This window comes from Rhinopithecus bieti, unplaced genomic scaffold (genome assembly GCF_001698545.2).
Source record: "Rhinopithecus bieti isolate Rb0 unplaced genomic scaffold, ASM169854v2 scaffold_6904, whole genome shotgun sequence".
Classification (NCBI taxonomy): domain Eukaryota; kingdom Metazoa; phylum Chordata; class Mammalia; order Primates; family Cercopithecidae; genus Rhinopithecus; species Rhinopithecus bieti.
This window is the reverse complement of record NW_016805192.1, coordinates 160,562-175,870: the sequence shown is the minus strand read 5'-3', so window position 1 is coordinate 175,870 and position 15,309 is coordinate 160,562. Positions and strand designations below refer to the sequence as shown.

General features: G+C 51.9%; 1 protein-coding gene across 1 annotated transcript in view; it reads left to right on the top strand.

Annotated features, from left to right (window-relative positions):
- Window positions 1-6,237, top strand: part of WNT9B (Wnt family member 9B) — a 30,290-nt gene extending 24,053 nt beyond the window's left edge. The window contains exons 6-7 of the mRNA XM_017871594.1: window positions 351-616; window positions 1,941-6,237. Of these exons, the coding sequence (XP_017727083.1) occupies window positions 351-616; window positions 1,941-2,414 (740 nt within the window). The 3' untranslated portion in view covers window positions 2,415-6,237. The remainder of the gene's footprint in view (window positions 1-350; window positions 617-1,940) is intronic.
- The last annotated feature ends 9,072 nt before the right edge of the window (window positions 6,238-15,309 follow it).

Here is a 15,309-nt window from a genome sequence, read left to right as displayed (position 1 = left end):
TATTTTTAGTAGAGACGGGGTTTCACCATATTGGTCAGACTGATCTTGAACTCCTTACCTCAAATGATCCACCCGCCTTGGCATCCTAAAGTGCTGGGATTAGAGGCACGAGCCACTGCGCCCAGCCTGGAAGTTCCATTTAAATGGCAACTTGCAGTCAGAATTTAAGGGGCAGTTGACAGGGAGACCCACCCGGAGCTGTGTCCTCAAGCCACATTCCCTTGTCCTGTCCATCATGGCGCTGCCACCACCGCCTCCTGCCCTCAGCGGGTGGCAGACAGCCTCTAAGCTTCCTCCTTTCCTCTCTTCCCCCCTTCCTCCCTCCCTATACCCCTGGGTGCCCGATCCAGGCTTCAAAGAGACAGCTTTCCTGTATGCGGTGTCCTCTGCCGCCTTAACCCACACCCTGGCCCGGGCCTGCAGCGCTGGGCGCATGGAGCGCTGCACCTGTGATGACTCTCCGGGGCTGGAGAGCCGGCAGGCCTGGCAGTGGGGCGTGTGTGGTGACAACCTCAAGTACAGCACCAAGTTTCTGAGCAACTTCCTGGGGTCCAAAAGAGGAAACAAGGACCTGCGGGCACGGGCAGACGCCCACAACACCCACGTGGGCATCAAGGTGAGTATGTCCCCGGCTGCCCACAGTGCCTTCCCACCAGGGTGCAGAGCCGGGGAGCAAGGCTTGAAGAAGGCTAGCACCCCACCCCCCAAAACAGATGAAGAGCCATGAACTTCATGAAGGCAGGATGAACTTCACGTCTTCAACCAACATTCCCTTGGCATCTACTCTGGGCCATGACTGGGTGCCAGGGACACAGCGGAAATAGGGAAGGGTCATGAGTGTCATCGGTGGGAGCAGTGGTCAGCAGTGGGAGCCAGGCTTAGGACTAGGTCTTGGTGAAGCAGGGAGATGCTTGGAGAGGGGTCTCCATTCCAAGGACTGGGCCTTCCTGGAGGTCCTAGAAGCCAACATTGTTTGATAACCTCCATCTAGAGCAACCCCGCTTCTCCTCTATTTTATGGGTGGGAAGATGGAAGTGGCCCAGAGAAGGGAAGGGGCTGAGGTACACAGTAGTGGGAGGCCTGGAGGGTGAAAAGTATCTGGTCTATTGAGGCGAGGAGGCTGGGAGATGCCAGTGCTTTAGCTGTTTACGAGATTAAGTTCTGAGTTGTCATCACTGAGTTGTAAACCAGGACTGCTGTGTTCAATCACCGAGTTGGTGTGAACCAGGGCTGCTGTGTTCAATCACTGAGTTGGTGTGAACCGGGGCCGCTGTGTTCAGTCACTGAGTTGGTGTGAACTGGGGCCACTGTGTTCAATCACTGAGTTGGTGTGAACCGGGGCCGCTGTGTTCAGTCACTGAGTTGGTGTGAACGGGGACCACTATGTTTAATCACTGAGCTGGTGTGAACCGGGGCCACTGTGTTCAAGCACTGAGCTGGTGTGAACCGGCGCCGCTGTGTTCAGTCACTGAGTTGGTGTGAACCTAGGCCACTGTGTTCAATCACTGAGTTGGTGTGAACTGGCACCGCTGTGTTCAGTCACTGAGTTGGTGTGAACCTAGGCCACTGTGTTCAATCACTGAGTTGGTGTGAACTGGGGCTGCTGTGTTCAGTTGCATAAGTGGTCTATTCCACAAGAACTCCAGGCTAAGGGGAGGAGCTGGGACTGAGACCTGGCCCATTCTGTTGTTACCAAGGCATGCACATTGGCACAGTACAGGGCTGTCTCTGCCGAGGGGAAGGGAGTCTTTTACTATTAATAGTTTGCACAAAGGTGCCTCATGGCTAGCTTGGGTTCTCTCTTTCCCTCTCATGGGAACCTTCCTCTGTCTCTTTCCCATTCTCCTGCTGCTGCCCTGCTGGGGGTGGTGCTCTGGGGGCAGGCTCTGGCTGCTGGGCCCAGGCCTCTGACCACGCCTCTGTTCTGCCTCCCCCCACAGGCTGTAAAGAGTGGCCTCAGGACGACGTGTAAGTGCCACGGCGTGTCAGGCTCCTGTGCCGTGCGCACCTGCTGGAAGCAGCTCTCCCCGTTCCGTGAGACGGGCCAAGTGCTGAAACTGCGCTATGACTCGGCTGTCAAGGTGTCCAGTGCCACCAATGAGGCCTTGGGCCGCCTAGAGCTGTGGGCCCCTTCCAGGCAGGGCAGCCCCACCAAAGGCCTGGCCCCGAGGTCTGGGGACCTGGTCTACATGGAGGACTCGCCCAGCTTCTGCCGGCCCAGCAAGTACTCGCCTGGCACGGCAGGTAGGGTGTGCTCCCGGGAGGCCAGCTGCAGCAGCCTGTGCTGCGGGCGGGGCTATGACACCCAGAGCCGCCTGGTGGCCTTCTCCTGCCACTGCCAGGTGCAGTGGTGCTGCTATGTGGAGTGCCAGCAATGTGTGCAGGAGGAGCTTGTGTACACCTGCAAGCACTAGGCCTACTGCCCAGCAAGCCAGTCTGCACTGCCAGGACCTCCCGTGGCACCCTTCCAGCTGCCCAGCCAGCCTGCTGGGCAGGCAGTCATCACATACATGCATAAACCAGCATGTGTGCCAATGCACACAAGTGTGCCACTCACCATCATTCCTTGGCCAGCCTTTTGCCTCTCTTGATACTCAACAAGGAGAAGCAAAGCCTCATCCCTGAACCCAAGCATCGCCAACCTTGTTGAGGACTTGGAGAGGAAGGCAGAGTGAGAAAGATGTGGAGGGAAATAAGGGAGACCAAGAGCACACCAGGATGAAGTTTTGGAGGGCGAGAGGGCCTATTCCATCTTGTTTCCTGGGATGAATGGCTTGGAGCCAGCATGTTCTTGGAAGGTGAACTGCTGGGCTGGGAATGCCAAGGCAGGCAGTGCCAGCTGGAAGTGAAGGTGGGATCCTGGCTGGGATGGGCCAGTTGGGTCCTGTGGCCCTGCTCATGTGCAGTGAGCTCCAGGTGTCACACACCTCCCCCACTCCCCTGGTTTTGCTGTGCCAGAGATGGGGAGAAAGCCCAAGCGGTAGAAGCCATCCATTCAGAGAAAGGAGAGCTTTCTACGCTTGAGTGAACCCAAGTGAGATCTGTGCCCTGGAGCCCTGTGTCCTTGTTTTGGCTTTTCAGATATGCCTCCCCTGAGGCCTTATTCTTGTCTCGAGAGCTGGGTTATGCACACTCACCCAGCTGTGCTCAAAATGACCACCAGTGCAGGTAAGACAGGTGGGAGAACCAGTCACCAAGGCGAGACTCAGTGACCTGAGGTTGAACAGGGAGACAGTGGCCCCTCCCTGTGTTCCTTCCTGGCCAAAGGAATCTTTACTCCCAGCCCAGAGGAGGAGGGCGACAGCTTCCTGGTGCCTGGCAGTGACGTGGCGAGCTCAGTTTCTCAGCTGGCTCTTGAGACAGCTTTGGTGACTTCCTGTGGCTGGGGCCTGCCTGGTCTGTGATGCCCCCACACCAGCTGAGTTCACAGTACTGAAGACCAGCAGGCTCAGGAGCTATGACTTGAAGTTACATTTCTATTCTTATGACTGCTCATCTAATTAAGGCTTTTGCCCTGGCTGGGGTTATAGGTGCTTGAGTCCTTGCTAAGCCTGGCTCCTGGGTAGCCTCCTTCAGTGCCTAATGGCCTCTCACTTGGCCCTCACCTTGGCTCTTACTTGAGGAGACGTGACTTTGATAATTTCCTCAGATCCTGTGGACATTTTCAGCAACACCTGCCAAGGCCCTCTGTGAAAGGAGGAGAGACTGGCACCTCCGCACAGGCACACATGGATGCACAGCCCCTGAACCAAACTGGGGATTCCTGTTGCACACGCCCCTCTGGTTCAGGATGAAGACCTTGCAGGGGTCACCTTGCTGGAGGCATTGTACTTCCCCAGAGTGGGGCCCGATGCCAGCCAGGAGGAAGTGACTTCTTTCGGGAAGCCCTTGGCCACTTTGCTGGCCCTGCCACGCCCCTCTGTCAGCTTCCTTTCTCCCTAAACCTAGAATTGCTGACCCTTCACTGACACAGGAAACTTCAGAATCAGCTGAATGCTCAGAAACCTCTCCTGTGCCAGCGCCAGGACAAAGACCTACTCCCTGGGTCCCGGCCGACTCCCTGAGACCGCCAAGGGTGAGGAGGAGCTGCCGAGTCTCCAGTGGATCAGGGCAGTCTGGTGGATGCTGGAAGGATTTTTGACTGCAGAGGCTCAGCTGAGAAGCCAAACTGACCTGCGCCCATCTCATTAAAATGACATTGCTGACCCAAGCACCTGGCCCACACCTTGGCAGAAGAAAAACGGGGAGAGGGCTGGTTTTCTTGTTTCTTCCACTTTCCCACAGCATGGAGAGACTTTCTCTGCCTTCCCAATCCATCTTGCTCCTCTGAGACCCCAACTCTGCCTCCACCCAGGCTCAGTGCTGGGCATAAGGCAGCAGGGACCTCACTGGCAGAACAGGGGGCCTGGGAGCAACTTGGGGGCCAGAGCACCCTGATCCACCAACACGCCACCCACATTCTGACTTCATGACTGGCAGTGCCAGGGTCGCGGGAGGGCAAAGGGCAGGCTCTAAGCCATCTAGGCAGTGGCTGGCTGCTAACATGGACACCCCAAGTCAATGGCACAGTGCAGGTTCGGAGGGCTCTTTGGCTTGTGGGGTCTTCTCTGTCTGTCTCTCTCCCTCTCTTCTCCTTTCTTGCTCTCATCCCTTTCTTTTCCAGTTACCCCTAAAGACCCACCTCTGCCCTCTTGGGGCCCCTGGGGACTAGAGTGACCACTGACCCCTCATTCTACAGCTTTAAGGGAAATGCTCACAGGGTATTTTTGTCTACCTCAAATATATAGTTTTTAGAGCAAAGGAGTATAATTTATATAGCTAAGATATATGAGAAAGTATTTATATTATTTATATAGTTGCTGTATTTCATGGACAGCACAGGTGGGGTTTGTGTGTTTTCCCAGAAACCCTCTAGGGAGATACAGCCTGACCTGACCGGGTCCCCCACTGAGCAGGAGGCCAAGTGGCTGGGAAGGAGGTCGAGCCTGTGTCCCATGACTGGGTCTGTCTCGGATCTGGTGAGCACATGTTCCCTCTGTGATGAGCCCTGGTGGGCTCCATCCAGACCCTCCTTGTGATGTTTTTATAGATTTTCTGCTCTTCTGGGTCCAGGCCCCCTTCTTCTGCTCTGGCAAAAGTGTCTTGCTCATAATAATAATGACAACTAGAATGCCCACACCTGGCATTTGTAAAGCACTTTGCTGTTCAGAAACAAAAACTTTTACCCCTTTCGTCTCACTTGATTTCTCTGTTATCTCTGCGAGGTGGGTGGGGCCACATTACTGTGGCCATTTTGTAGATGAGGCCCAGAGACGGAGAGCTATGCTCAAAGTCACAATGAAGAGACTTGTTCGGTGAATATTTACTGAACATCTCCATAGACCAGGCGCTATGGGCTGACTTCTCTGAGCCCAGGAGTCCCAAAGCCTGGATACCACTGTGAGCCCAAGAACTCAGGGAAGCAGTTCCTTCCCGGGCTGTGATCCTGGCCTTTCGGATCTGGATGGCATGTTGGCACTTCCTCCAAGTGGAGTCCCATGTCTCAGGGACTGAGGCTGCCTGAGATGGCTGGAGAGACCAGAACCCCACGGAGGCCACTCCAAGGGGTCCCTCTGCCCACATCCCCCAAGAAGGTTGGGCTACACTACCGGGCCCCTCCCAACCTACAGATGAATTTTGTTTGCTCTCATTTGTGTTTTGCTTGTAAAAATTCGTTGTTTTCCACTGGATTTCTGGCTGCTTTAGCAAAAGTCAGCTGCACTGGCAGACTGGGCCTGCATTTCCTCCTGGCCACAGGCAGCTAGAGCGAGGGAGCCTGTTGGCCAGGATGCCCCGAGTGCCCCCATTGCTCATGGATGCTCCTGCCTGCCTCTCGAGAGCACATAGTCCTGTCCCCTGGTCTAGATAAGCCCAGCTTTCCTGGTACCCTTCATCACCTGGCAGACAGACAGCCCCGTGCCAACCCTGGAGATTACTTGCTTTCGAACCTTTCCTTTCCCAAAAACCATGAACTTCCAATGCTTTTTGTCTCAGGACACTTTAGAATAACAATGGAAACCATCATTTATTGAGCGCCCCTTATGTCCATTTATTCAACCAACGATTATTTAGGGATCTCTTATTGAATGCCAGGCAGCATCCCGGGTGCTTGGTACAGCAAGGAACAGGACCAAGTCTCTGCCTCATGGGGCTGACATCCTAGTGGGTGAGAAAGACAATAAACCAATAAATGACATGCCAGTTATTTGCATTGACTTTGTCTCAATTTATTGCAATAACTTTGCACACTGGACATGTTCCCTGTAATGGATAAGGAAATGGAGGTTGTGAGATGAGAAGCCTCCTGGTTGCAACTGGCAGGCAGCGGGGCCAGGATTGGAACACAGATCTCCCAGCCTCCAAAGTATGAGATTTTTCCTCTGTGTACTAGTATAGGTCGGACAGGGATGGATCGCCCCATTTTATGGATTCTGGGTAAAGTGAGGCCTAGAAGAAGGAAGTAACCCATCCTGGATTACACACCAACTCAGACCAGAGCCTGGGTCCTTCCTGGAGGTGATAAGCGTTTCCGGAGCTCTCATGCTATGGCAAGCAGCGTGGGTCAGGGTGGGGTGGGATGAAACCAAGCAGGGGCCTTCAGGGACCTACAGTCTAACAGGAGAAATGGGAAACACAGCCATGCAGTGGTTTGGGTCATTTACACATGAACCCTGTGTCCCATTTCTGGCCACAGTGCCTTCTCAACATGCTTTGGGAAGCCTCACCCATCAGGATCCTCCTGGGGGTCTGATGGGAGAGGAGGCCTCTTTCTGAGTCAAGCACAGCAGAGTGTGCCTGTCTCCTGGCTCAGGCCTGCCCTGCCCCAGTTCTTCAGCCCTGCTGGGGTCCACATTGCCTTACCTGGGCTCCCCAGGGTGGAAGGCAGTCCAGCCCTGCAGGGGCCTACATTTCCACTAGCATCCCTGTCCTAACATGCTCCTTCTACCCAGTGTTCCTGGGCCCGGAAACCAGCTGGCTCTGAGTAATGACAGACATGTCCACATGCAGCAGCAGGCTCCAGTTTATCAAGGGATTTTTCATCTGTTTCCTCTCTTAAATCTCAAAAGGTGGACACCCTTCTTCTTTTTTTACAGATAGGGGAATTGAGACACAAAATGGTTAAGTGACTTACCAGAGGCTACATTGCTAGCAAGTGGATCCAGGCCTTTTGCCTCCAAACCCCGTATTCTTTCTACCATACACCATCCTCACCTCCTCTTGTCCCCATCTGAGCCTTACCTTGTTCCTACTTGCAAACTGGTTCCCAAACAGGCCGGCAGACCTCTCCACCTCCAGCTGCTCAGTGCCACCATCTTCCAGGAGAACCAGGGCTTGTGCAGACAATCACTAGGTGGGTACCCTAACCACAATATCCCCCTCCTTTAAAAACAGCCACATGTGCTATCTCTCTTTGCATATGCAATATCTATCTTGTTGAATCATTTGTGAGACCTTTGAAGACACCAAGACACTTACATACTTTATCATGTATCTCCTAAGGACAAGAACATTCTCCAACAGAACCACAAGGCCATCACCACATCTAAGAGATGTAACATTGACACAAATTATCTACTACATAGTCCACATTCAGACTTCCCCAATTGTCTCTCAAAATGTCCTTTATAACATTATTTTCTGGCCAGGTGCAGTTCATATCCATAATCCCAGCGGTTGGAGAGGCCGAGGCAGGAAGATCACTTGAGCCCAGGAGTTTGAGGCTATAGTGAGCTGTGATTGCACTACTGCCTTCCAGCCTGAGCGACAGAGTGAGACCCTGTCTCTAAAAAATTAAAATTAAAAACATTTTAAAACATGTTTTCCTGGCCCAGGATCTACTCAAGAATTAGGCAATACACATTGTTGTTATGTCTCTCCACCTCCCTGTAATCTAGAATAGTCCCCTGCTTTCTTTGCTTTCATAGTAGTGATAGTTTGAAGAGTTCAGGCTGCATGTCTCATAGAACACTTCTCAACTGAGATTTGCCTGATCGTTTCCTTATACTTGGATTCAGGTTAAACATTTTGGTAAGAAGCTGCTTGAGTGATGTGTATCCTATTCTGTGCATGCTGTTAGGAGCCACAGGATGTTTGTTGTTGCCCAGGCTGGAGTGCAGTGGCGCAATCTCGGCTCACTGCTCACTGCAACCTCCACCTCCTGGGTTTGAGCGATTCTCCTGCCTCAGCCTCTAGAGTAGCTGGGATTACAGGCTCACCCATGATGGGGATGGGGACATTCTGGAGGAGAGGCACTGGGGTGAAGCATCCTATATGCCTGCCCCCACCTTCCCCATTTCTTTCCCATTCTTGGCTTCACCCCATCTCTCACCAGTTCCTTCTTGCAACCAATCATGCAGCAGACACCGATTGGTGGCCTATGGTGCACGAGGCACATGACGGGGTCCTAGACGCCATGGTAATGAGACTAGGTCCAGCCTTCAGGGAGGTCCCAGACAAGGGGAGAGACAAGCAAATAGATGGCTGACATGCACGGTGTCCAGAACTCCAGTAGCTGGCTCTGTGCAGGCTCCACTCCACACAGGCACTCCTGTGCAGGCCATTTCCTCACATTCCCCTCTGGGCAACCCCAGAGGTCCCCAAGGGTCCATACAACCATGATCCCCATTTTTTTTTTTTTGAGATGGAGTCTCCCTCTGTCTCCCAGGCTGGAGTGCAGTGGCATGATCTCGGCTCACTGCAAGCTCTGCCTCCTGGGTTCACGTCATTTTCCTGCCTCAGCCTCCCAAGTAGCTGGGACCACAGGTGCCCACCACCACGCCCGGCTAATTTTGTTTTTGTATTTTTAGTAGAGACAGGGTTTCACCGTGTTAGCCAGGATGGTCTTGATCTCCTGACCTCATGATCCGCCCACCTCGGCCTCCCAAAGTGCTGGGATTACAGGCGTGAGCCACCGCGCCCGGCATTATTTTTTGTTGTTGTTGTTGTTTTTGCTTTTTTGAGATGGAGTCTTGCTTTTGTCACTCAGGCTGGAGTGCAGTGGCACGATCTTGGCTCGCTACAACCTCCGCCTCCCGGGTTCAAGCAATTCTCCTGCCTCAGCCTCTAGAGTAGCTGGGATTACAGGCGACTGCCACCACGCCCGGCCTTATTTTTGTATTTTTAGTAGAGACGGGATTTCACTATGTTGGCCAGGCTGGTCTCGAACGCTCGACCTCAGGTGATCAACTCACCTTAGCCTTCCAAAGTGCTGGGATTACAGGTATGAGCCACTGCACCTGGCCTATGATCCCCATTTTATAGATGAGGAAACTAAAGCTCAGAGGGGCTCCCTTGCCACGCAATAAGTAGCAGGGCTGGAAATGAAACAGCTTCGTCACTGTCTCTTCTGGGGAGTGCAAGGCATGGCCTGGGGACAGACAGAAGGGGTATGAGGGAGTTGCAAGGATTCAGGGTGACTGGTGGCATCTTCTAATCCTGCTGCTTGGTCCTCCTTGTCTTCTCCTCTCTCTCTTTCTCCCCACCCTGCATACCTGTGGAGAGGAGGCTGATGCCTCTTGTGCGTCTTATCCCCCCCACTCCCATCCCTCCTCAAGTCCCCAGGGGCTGTGGGGCCCACATTCCTCACTGGCTCTCTTGGGCCCATTAGTGTGTTTACGCTGGAGCTGTCTCAGGGGAGCTGAGCCCCTACCCCTGCCCCACTGTCCTCCCGCCATGGAGAGTGGGCAGTGGAGTGGTGGAGGCCGGGCAGAGGCGCGGGAGAACCTGACTCAGCGTCCGAATTCCTGCCCCCACGTCTCAACAAGTCCAGGGTGGCCAGAAGCCTGGGGAGCAACGATAGCCCCCCGGGACCCCCACCTCTTCCCACACAGCCCCTCCAGAGCCTGACAGGCTCTAATCTCAGCTGTCTTCATGCAGCCAGCCCTCCGAGCCCGGGGTCACCTGACGCCGACACATTTTAATTCAGAAGCTGATTTCTGCTTGTTGGCAACATGTCATTTCTGAAATTGCTTTCTCTGCCCAGAGGCGGGAGATGTCAGAGCTGTGCAGGTGTTGCAGTGGTGCCGCCCCCCCCCACACCCAGCCCCCTCCCCAAGTTCAGGAAGGATTAAGGGGTGTGAGGGGGCACACAGGAGATCCTCAAGCTCTGCTTCTCATGTTTCCCCAAGGGCTGGGGGCCAGGGATGGGGGACGCCTGGAATGGCCTCTGCTTTCCTTTCCAGCCTGATGACAGAGGCCCAGGGTTTGGTAAATGGAGTTGCTGCTCTGCCAGTACTGACAACAGCCACAGTAGTTGTTTTGCGCAGGCTTCATACAGCTACCAAGTGCTCTGCAGAGTGCCTCTCACGTGCATTGTTGTATTTGAATCTTATGACAACCCTCCAATTTGGTGTCATCCCTCCTTTGCAGCTGAGAAAACTGGGGCTCAGAGAGGTTAGATCACTTACCTGAGGTCACACAGCAAGTATGTGGCAGGGCCAGCGTTCAGACCCAGTGAGGGCAACAGCTGGACTGGGATTGGGGGATCTGGGAAGGGAGAGGCCGTGGAGCTGGGAGGACTATGGCCTGGCTTCTATATTTGCTTCCTGACTTGGTTCAAATATCTCCAGTGAAATTTGTGAACTCCCCCAGCTTCCCAACTCCTGCAACCCATCAACTCTTTTATATTTCCTTAGCTTTTTATTTTAGATGAAGTCTTGTTCTTGTTGCACAGGCTAGAGTGCAGTGGCAAGATCTCGGCTCACCGCAACCTCCACCTCCCAGATTTGAGCGATTCTCCTGTCTCAGCCGCCTGAGTAGCTGGGATTAGAGGTGCGCCACCACACCTGGCTAATTTTGTATTTTCGGCGAATTTTATATTTTTAGTAGCGATGGGGTTTCTCCATGTTGGTCAGGCTGGTCTCGAACTCCTGACCTCAGGTGATCCGCCTGCCTCGGCCTCCCAAAGTGCGGGTGTGATTACCAGTGTGAGCCACTGTGCCTGGCCAGCATTTTTTTTTTTTTTTTTTTTTCTTCTGAGACAGAGTCTCGCTCTGTCACCCAGGCTGGAGTGTACTGGCGTGATCTCTGCTCACTGCCACCTCCACCTCCCAGGTTCAAGTGACTCTCTTTGCTCAGCCTCCCAAGTAACTGGGACTATAGGTGTGCACCACCACGCCCAGCTAATTTTTGTATTTTCAGTAGAGACGGGTTTTCACCATGTTGGCCAGGCTGGTCTCAAATTCCTGGTCTCAAGTGAACCGCCGGCCTCAGCCTCCCAGGGGTGCTGGGATTACAGGTGTGAGCCACCGTGCCCGGCCGCCTTAGCATGTTGTGTATGTCTTGAGTGACAGCCATTTGTCAATATTGGCATCCTTTGTTTTATTGGATGAATGAATGAACAAATGAATTTATAAATCTTGTTCTCCATATTGTTTACCCATCCTTATTTCCCTCACTGGCAGTGTCCTGCCATAGCAGGATTCCTGGTGTAGCTGGCACCACATCCCTCCCTGACACACAGGCTCCTTATTTCCCATGCTACCTACCCTTTTCTCTTCTCCCTTTCCTTCCTTCATTCCCCCTGGCTTCCCCTTCCCAACTCTCAGAATCCCTGGCTGCCTTAACCACAAGAACAAAGCTGTGCAGAAGGCTGAACCTGGAGCTTCTGCAAGATGAGGTGGGAAATGAGCTAACCCAGCTGGAAAGCAGCATGCTGGTCGCTGGGAGAGATGGCGCTTGGACTAACCCACCCTCCCCAAGGTGGTCCCCCCGTCTCAGTTCCACCCGCTTCCCCAGATGGACTTCTTTCTCTCCCTCCAGCACTTCAGAGGATGCACAGCGGTGTGTACTTGACCCTGGGCCTGGGCTAGTGCTGGGGACATAGCCAGTCTGGCTGATATGGAGCCCAGGACAGAAAGCTGTCCTCACCCACTTCATGCACTAGTTGTGTTGGTAATAAGCATTAACTTTATAACTATCCCATTTACTGCAGGCATATAAACCTATATCACTTGGTGGGGGTGGAGGTTAAACTAAAGAAGACATCAAAGATGCATAGAACTATTGGGCCCCTTACAATTATTAAGTAAGATTTGTAGGAGGCCATCAGTTTGTACTATGTGCCTCTAATGGACCCAACAGACCAGACAAATATGGAGTCACTCATGCTAAATGCAATTAACTTAGGAGTATACTCCTAAGTTGCAAAAAGTTGTAACAAATCTCTGAGTTTTGGGGCAGTTACAGCAGCTGAGCATTTGTCAATGTAGGTGGCCAAGTGATTCAATCAAGGATGCTGAGCTCTTACCAGTTAAGCTGTATCTACATCTCACTTCTGTTTTCTGTCCATAAATACTGCCTGATCATGTTGCTGGTTGGAGTTCTTTGAATGTGCTGTGGTTCAGAGAGCTGCCCAATTCTAGAATCATGAATAAAAGCCAATTAAGATCTTTAAACAAAATTTGTTGTCATTTTGTCTCTTGACACCATTTTACAGGTGGGCAAAGTGAGGCCAGGTGAGCAACAGCATCTGTTTTTTTTTTTGTTGTTGTTGTTGTTGTTTGTTTTTTGTTTTTCGTGTTTTGTTTTTGAGAGTCTCACTCTGTCGCCCAGGTTGGAGTGCAGTGGTGCGATCTCAGCTCACTGCAAACTCCATCTCCTGGGTTCAAGCAATTATCCTGCCTCAGACTCCTGAGTAGCTGGGGTTACAGGCATGCACCACTATACCTGGCTAATTTTTGTGTTTTTAGTAGAGATGGGGTTTCACCATGTTGCCCAGGCTGGTCTCGAACTCCTGGACTCAAGCGATCCACCTGCTTTGGCCTCCCAAAGTGCTGTGATTACAGACATGAGCCACGGCGCCCAGCCAGCAATAACATCCTTAACACAAAGTTGGAGTCGTGGTAAAATGAGGTCAGGATTGGGCAGGCACCAATGGGACTTTGGGAGTATAGCATTGCTCTATTTCCTGATAATTAATGAAGGATACTGTTTATGTTCCCATTTAAAAATAAGCCTGAAAAATTGAAATCAGGATCCATTTCACAGAGGATGGTCAAATGCCCAAGAAGAAGGGACAGGCGGTCATTAAAATTCAGATAAACAGAGTCCCCAGTGAGCACTGTCTTGGGAGTTAGAACTAAGCAGGCAAAGTCACCTTTCTTCTCTGAGCCTCATTCATTAAAAAAAAAAAAAACTCTATATAGATATCTTTCTATAGAAATCTCTCAGAGAATGCCATGTGTCGTGGTTCAAGCCTGTAATCCCAACACTTTGGGAGGCTGAGGCAGGTGGATCATCTGAGGTCAGGAGTTCGAGACCAGCTTGGCCAACATGGTGAAACCCCCATCTCTACTAAATACAAAAAATTAGCCGGGCGTGGTAGCATATGCCTGTAATACCAGACACTTGGGAGGCTGAGGCAGGAGAATCACTTGAACCCAGGAGGTGAAGGTTGCAGTGAGCCAAGGTCACCCCACTGCACTCCAGCCTGGGCGACAGAGTGAAACTCCCTCTCCCAAAAAAAAAAAAAAAAAAGAAATCTCTCAAAGAGATAGATAACACATGTAGCACTCCTACTACGTGCCAGCCACTGTGCTGGACCCCAGGGATGAAGCAATTAGTGAGACAGGCAGAGTCCCTGCTCTTAAAGCACAGAAGACAGATAAACAAGTCATCATTATTCAATGTGATGAAACTGACAACCCTACTCACCCTGGGCAGCCAAACTCAGTGGCTGGGAACTGGAGATAGGGAGAGCAGGGAGACTTTTTACTCCATTTCTTGTTGCTTTTGAATTCTGAACCATGTGAATGTATTCTTGATCCAAAATAAATAAAAATAAAATGTGATGAGTTTTCACAAGTGGGACGTAGAGTATGCTTATGGGAACATCAGCAGGGAGAAGGGATACTTAACTGGCCTGGGGGATGTCAGAGAAAGCTTCCCAGAGAAGTGAGAGCCCAGCTACAGCCTGAATCTTAGGGAGGTGTGGGTCAGGTGGGGAGTTGAAGGGAGAGGGATGCAGGTGTCAGTGGGATTTTATGGTGCTGGGTGACAAACGCTAACCTTGCAGGTCACTGGGAGGATTAAAAGTGTCCCCAGAAAGTGCCTGGCACACAGGATGTGCTTACTGTATGGTAGCTATTATTATTCCTCAATTATGGTTGCTGTCATTGACAGAGGCTAGGGAGAGGGGACCCTAAGGCTGCCACTGACTCTACTGATATATTCCTGGGCCTCTGAAAGGCGCTTGGTGACAGGAACTCCTAACACTGCTGCTGCATTTTACAGTTTACACTAATCCAATCCTGGGTATAGGAGGGCAGAGAAAAGTTTGAAGCTCAGGGTGGTCAAGTGAGGGGGATTCTTGGCTCTTCTAGAATCAGCTCCCTGTCAAGCACAGGACCAAAACAACCCCACACTGTCTGGTTTCTCATCTTATGTCACAGACCAAGAAATTTCCCCATTTCTAGGAAGACCAAGAAATTTCCCCATGCCAGACCCAAGGCAGCAGCATACTGTTCATAGCAATGAAAACCAGTGTTTCCAAGCGCCACCAATGCACCTGGTGCTGTGCAAAATGCTTTACTTGGATTTGATTAAATCCTTGACCTCACAACCACCCTACCAAGAGCAAGCTACTGTAATCACTACCCCCATTTTACAGATGAAGAAACTGAGGCATGTAAAGGTTAAGTAACCTGCCTGAGGTCACATTGTCAAGCTTTGACTCCAGGTGCCTCTTAGCCCCTTCCTGACCCTAAAGCAGAGCTCTCATATCTAAAACGTCCTCTGCAGCTCTTCCCTGCAGCAGGAAGAGAATCATTTCTCCTGATTCTGCCCAGCCTACTAAGTACAACCCAACCTTTATTCGTGTCCTAGACTTAGAACCCATGGTGGCATCAATAAGATTTTGAAAATCTGATTTCCAGGTGGGGCAGATGGTCAGGAGTTGACTATATCTAGATGCAGGATGGGGAGGGAATGAACCACTCACTCAGAGATGTCCCCTTCAGAATCAGGACCTCTGGGTGTGACTGCCTTAGCCAGGCAGGAAGTGCCTCCCTGGGCGTGGCAGGGGTGGCTCAGCACGTCTGACCCTCGGAGAGCTGTGGGGCCAGCTAACAACAGGCAAACAGAGCTGGAGACCAAGTCCCCTCTGTCCTTTCTTGGAAGAACATGGAAGTCATGTATTAACCCATAGCTTCATCATGGTCTTAGTGGAGACCAGCCAGCTGTCAGGGATCGTGGCCATCAGCCCCCACCGGGATAAATGGACCTCTGAGTCCTAAAAAGCTAATTAAGACCTCTGACTTCTGTGTTCTTGGT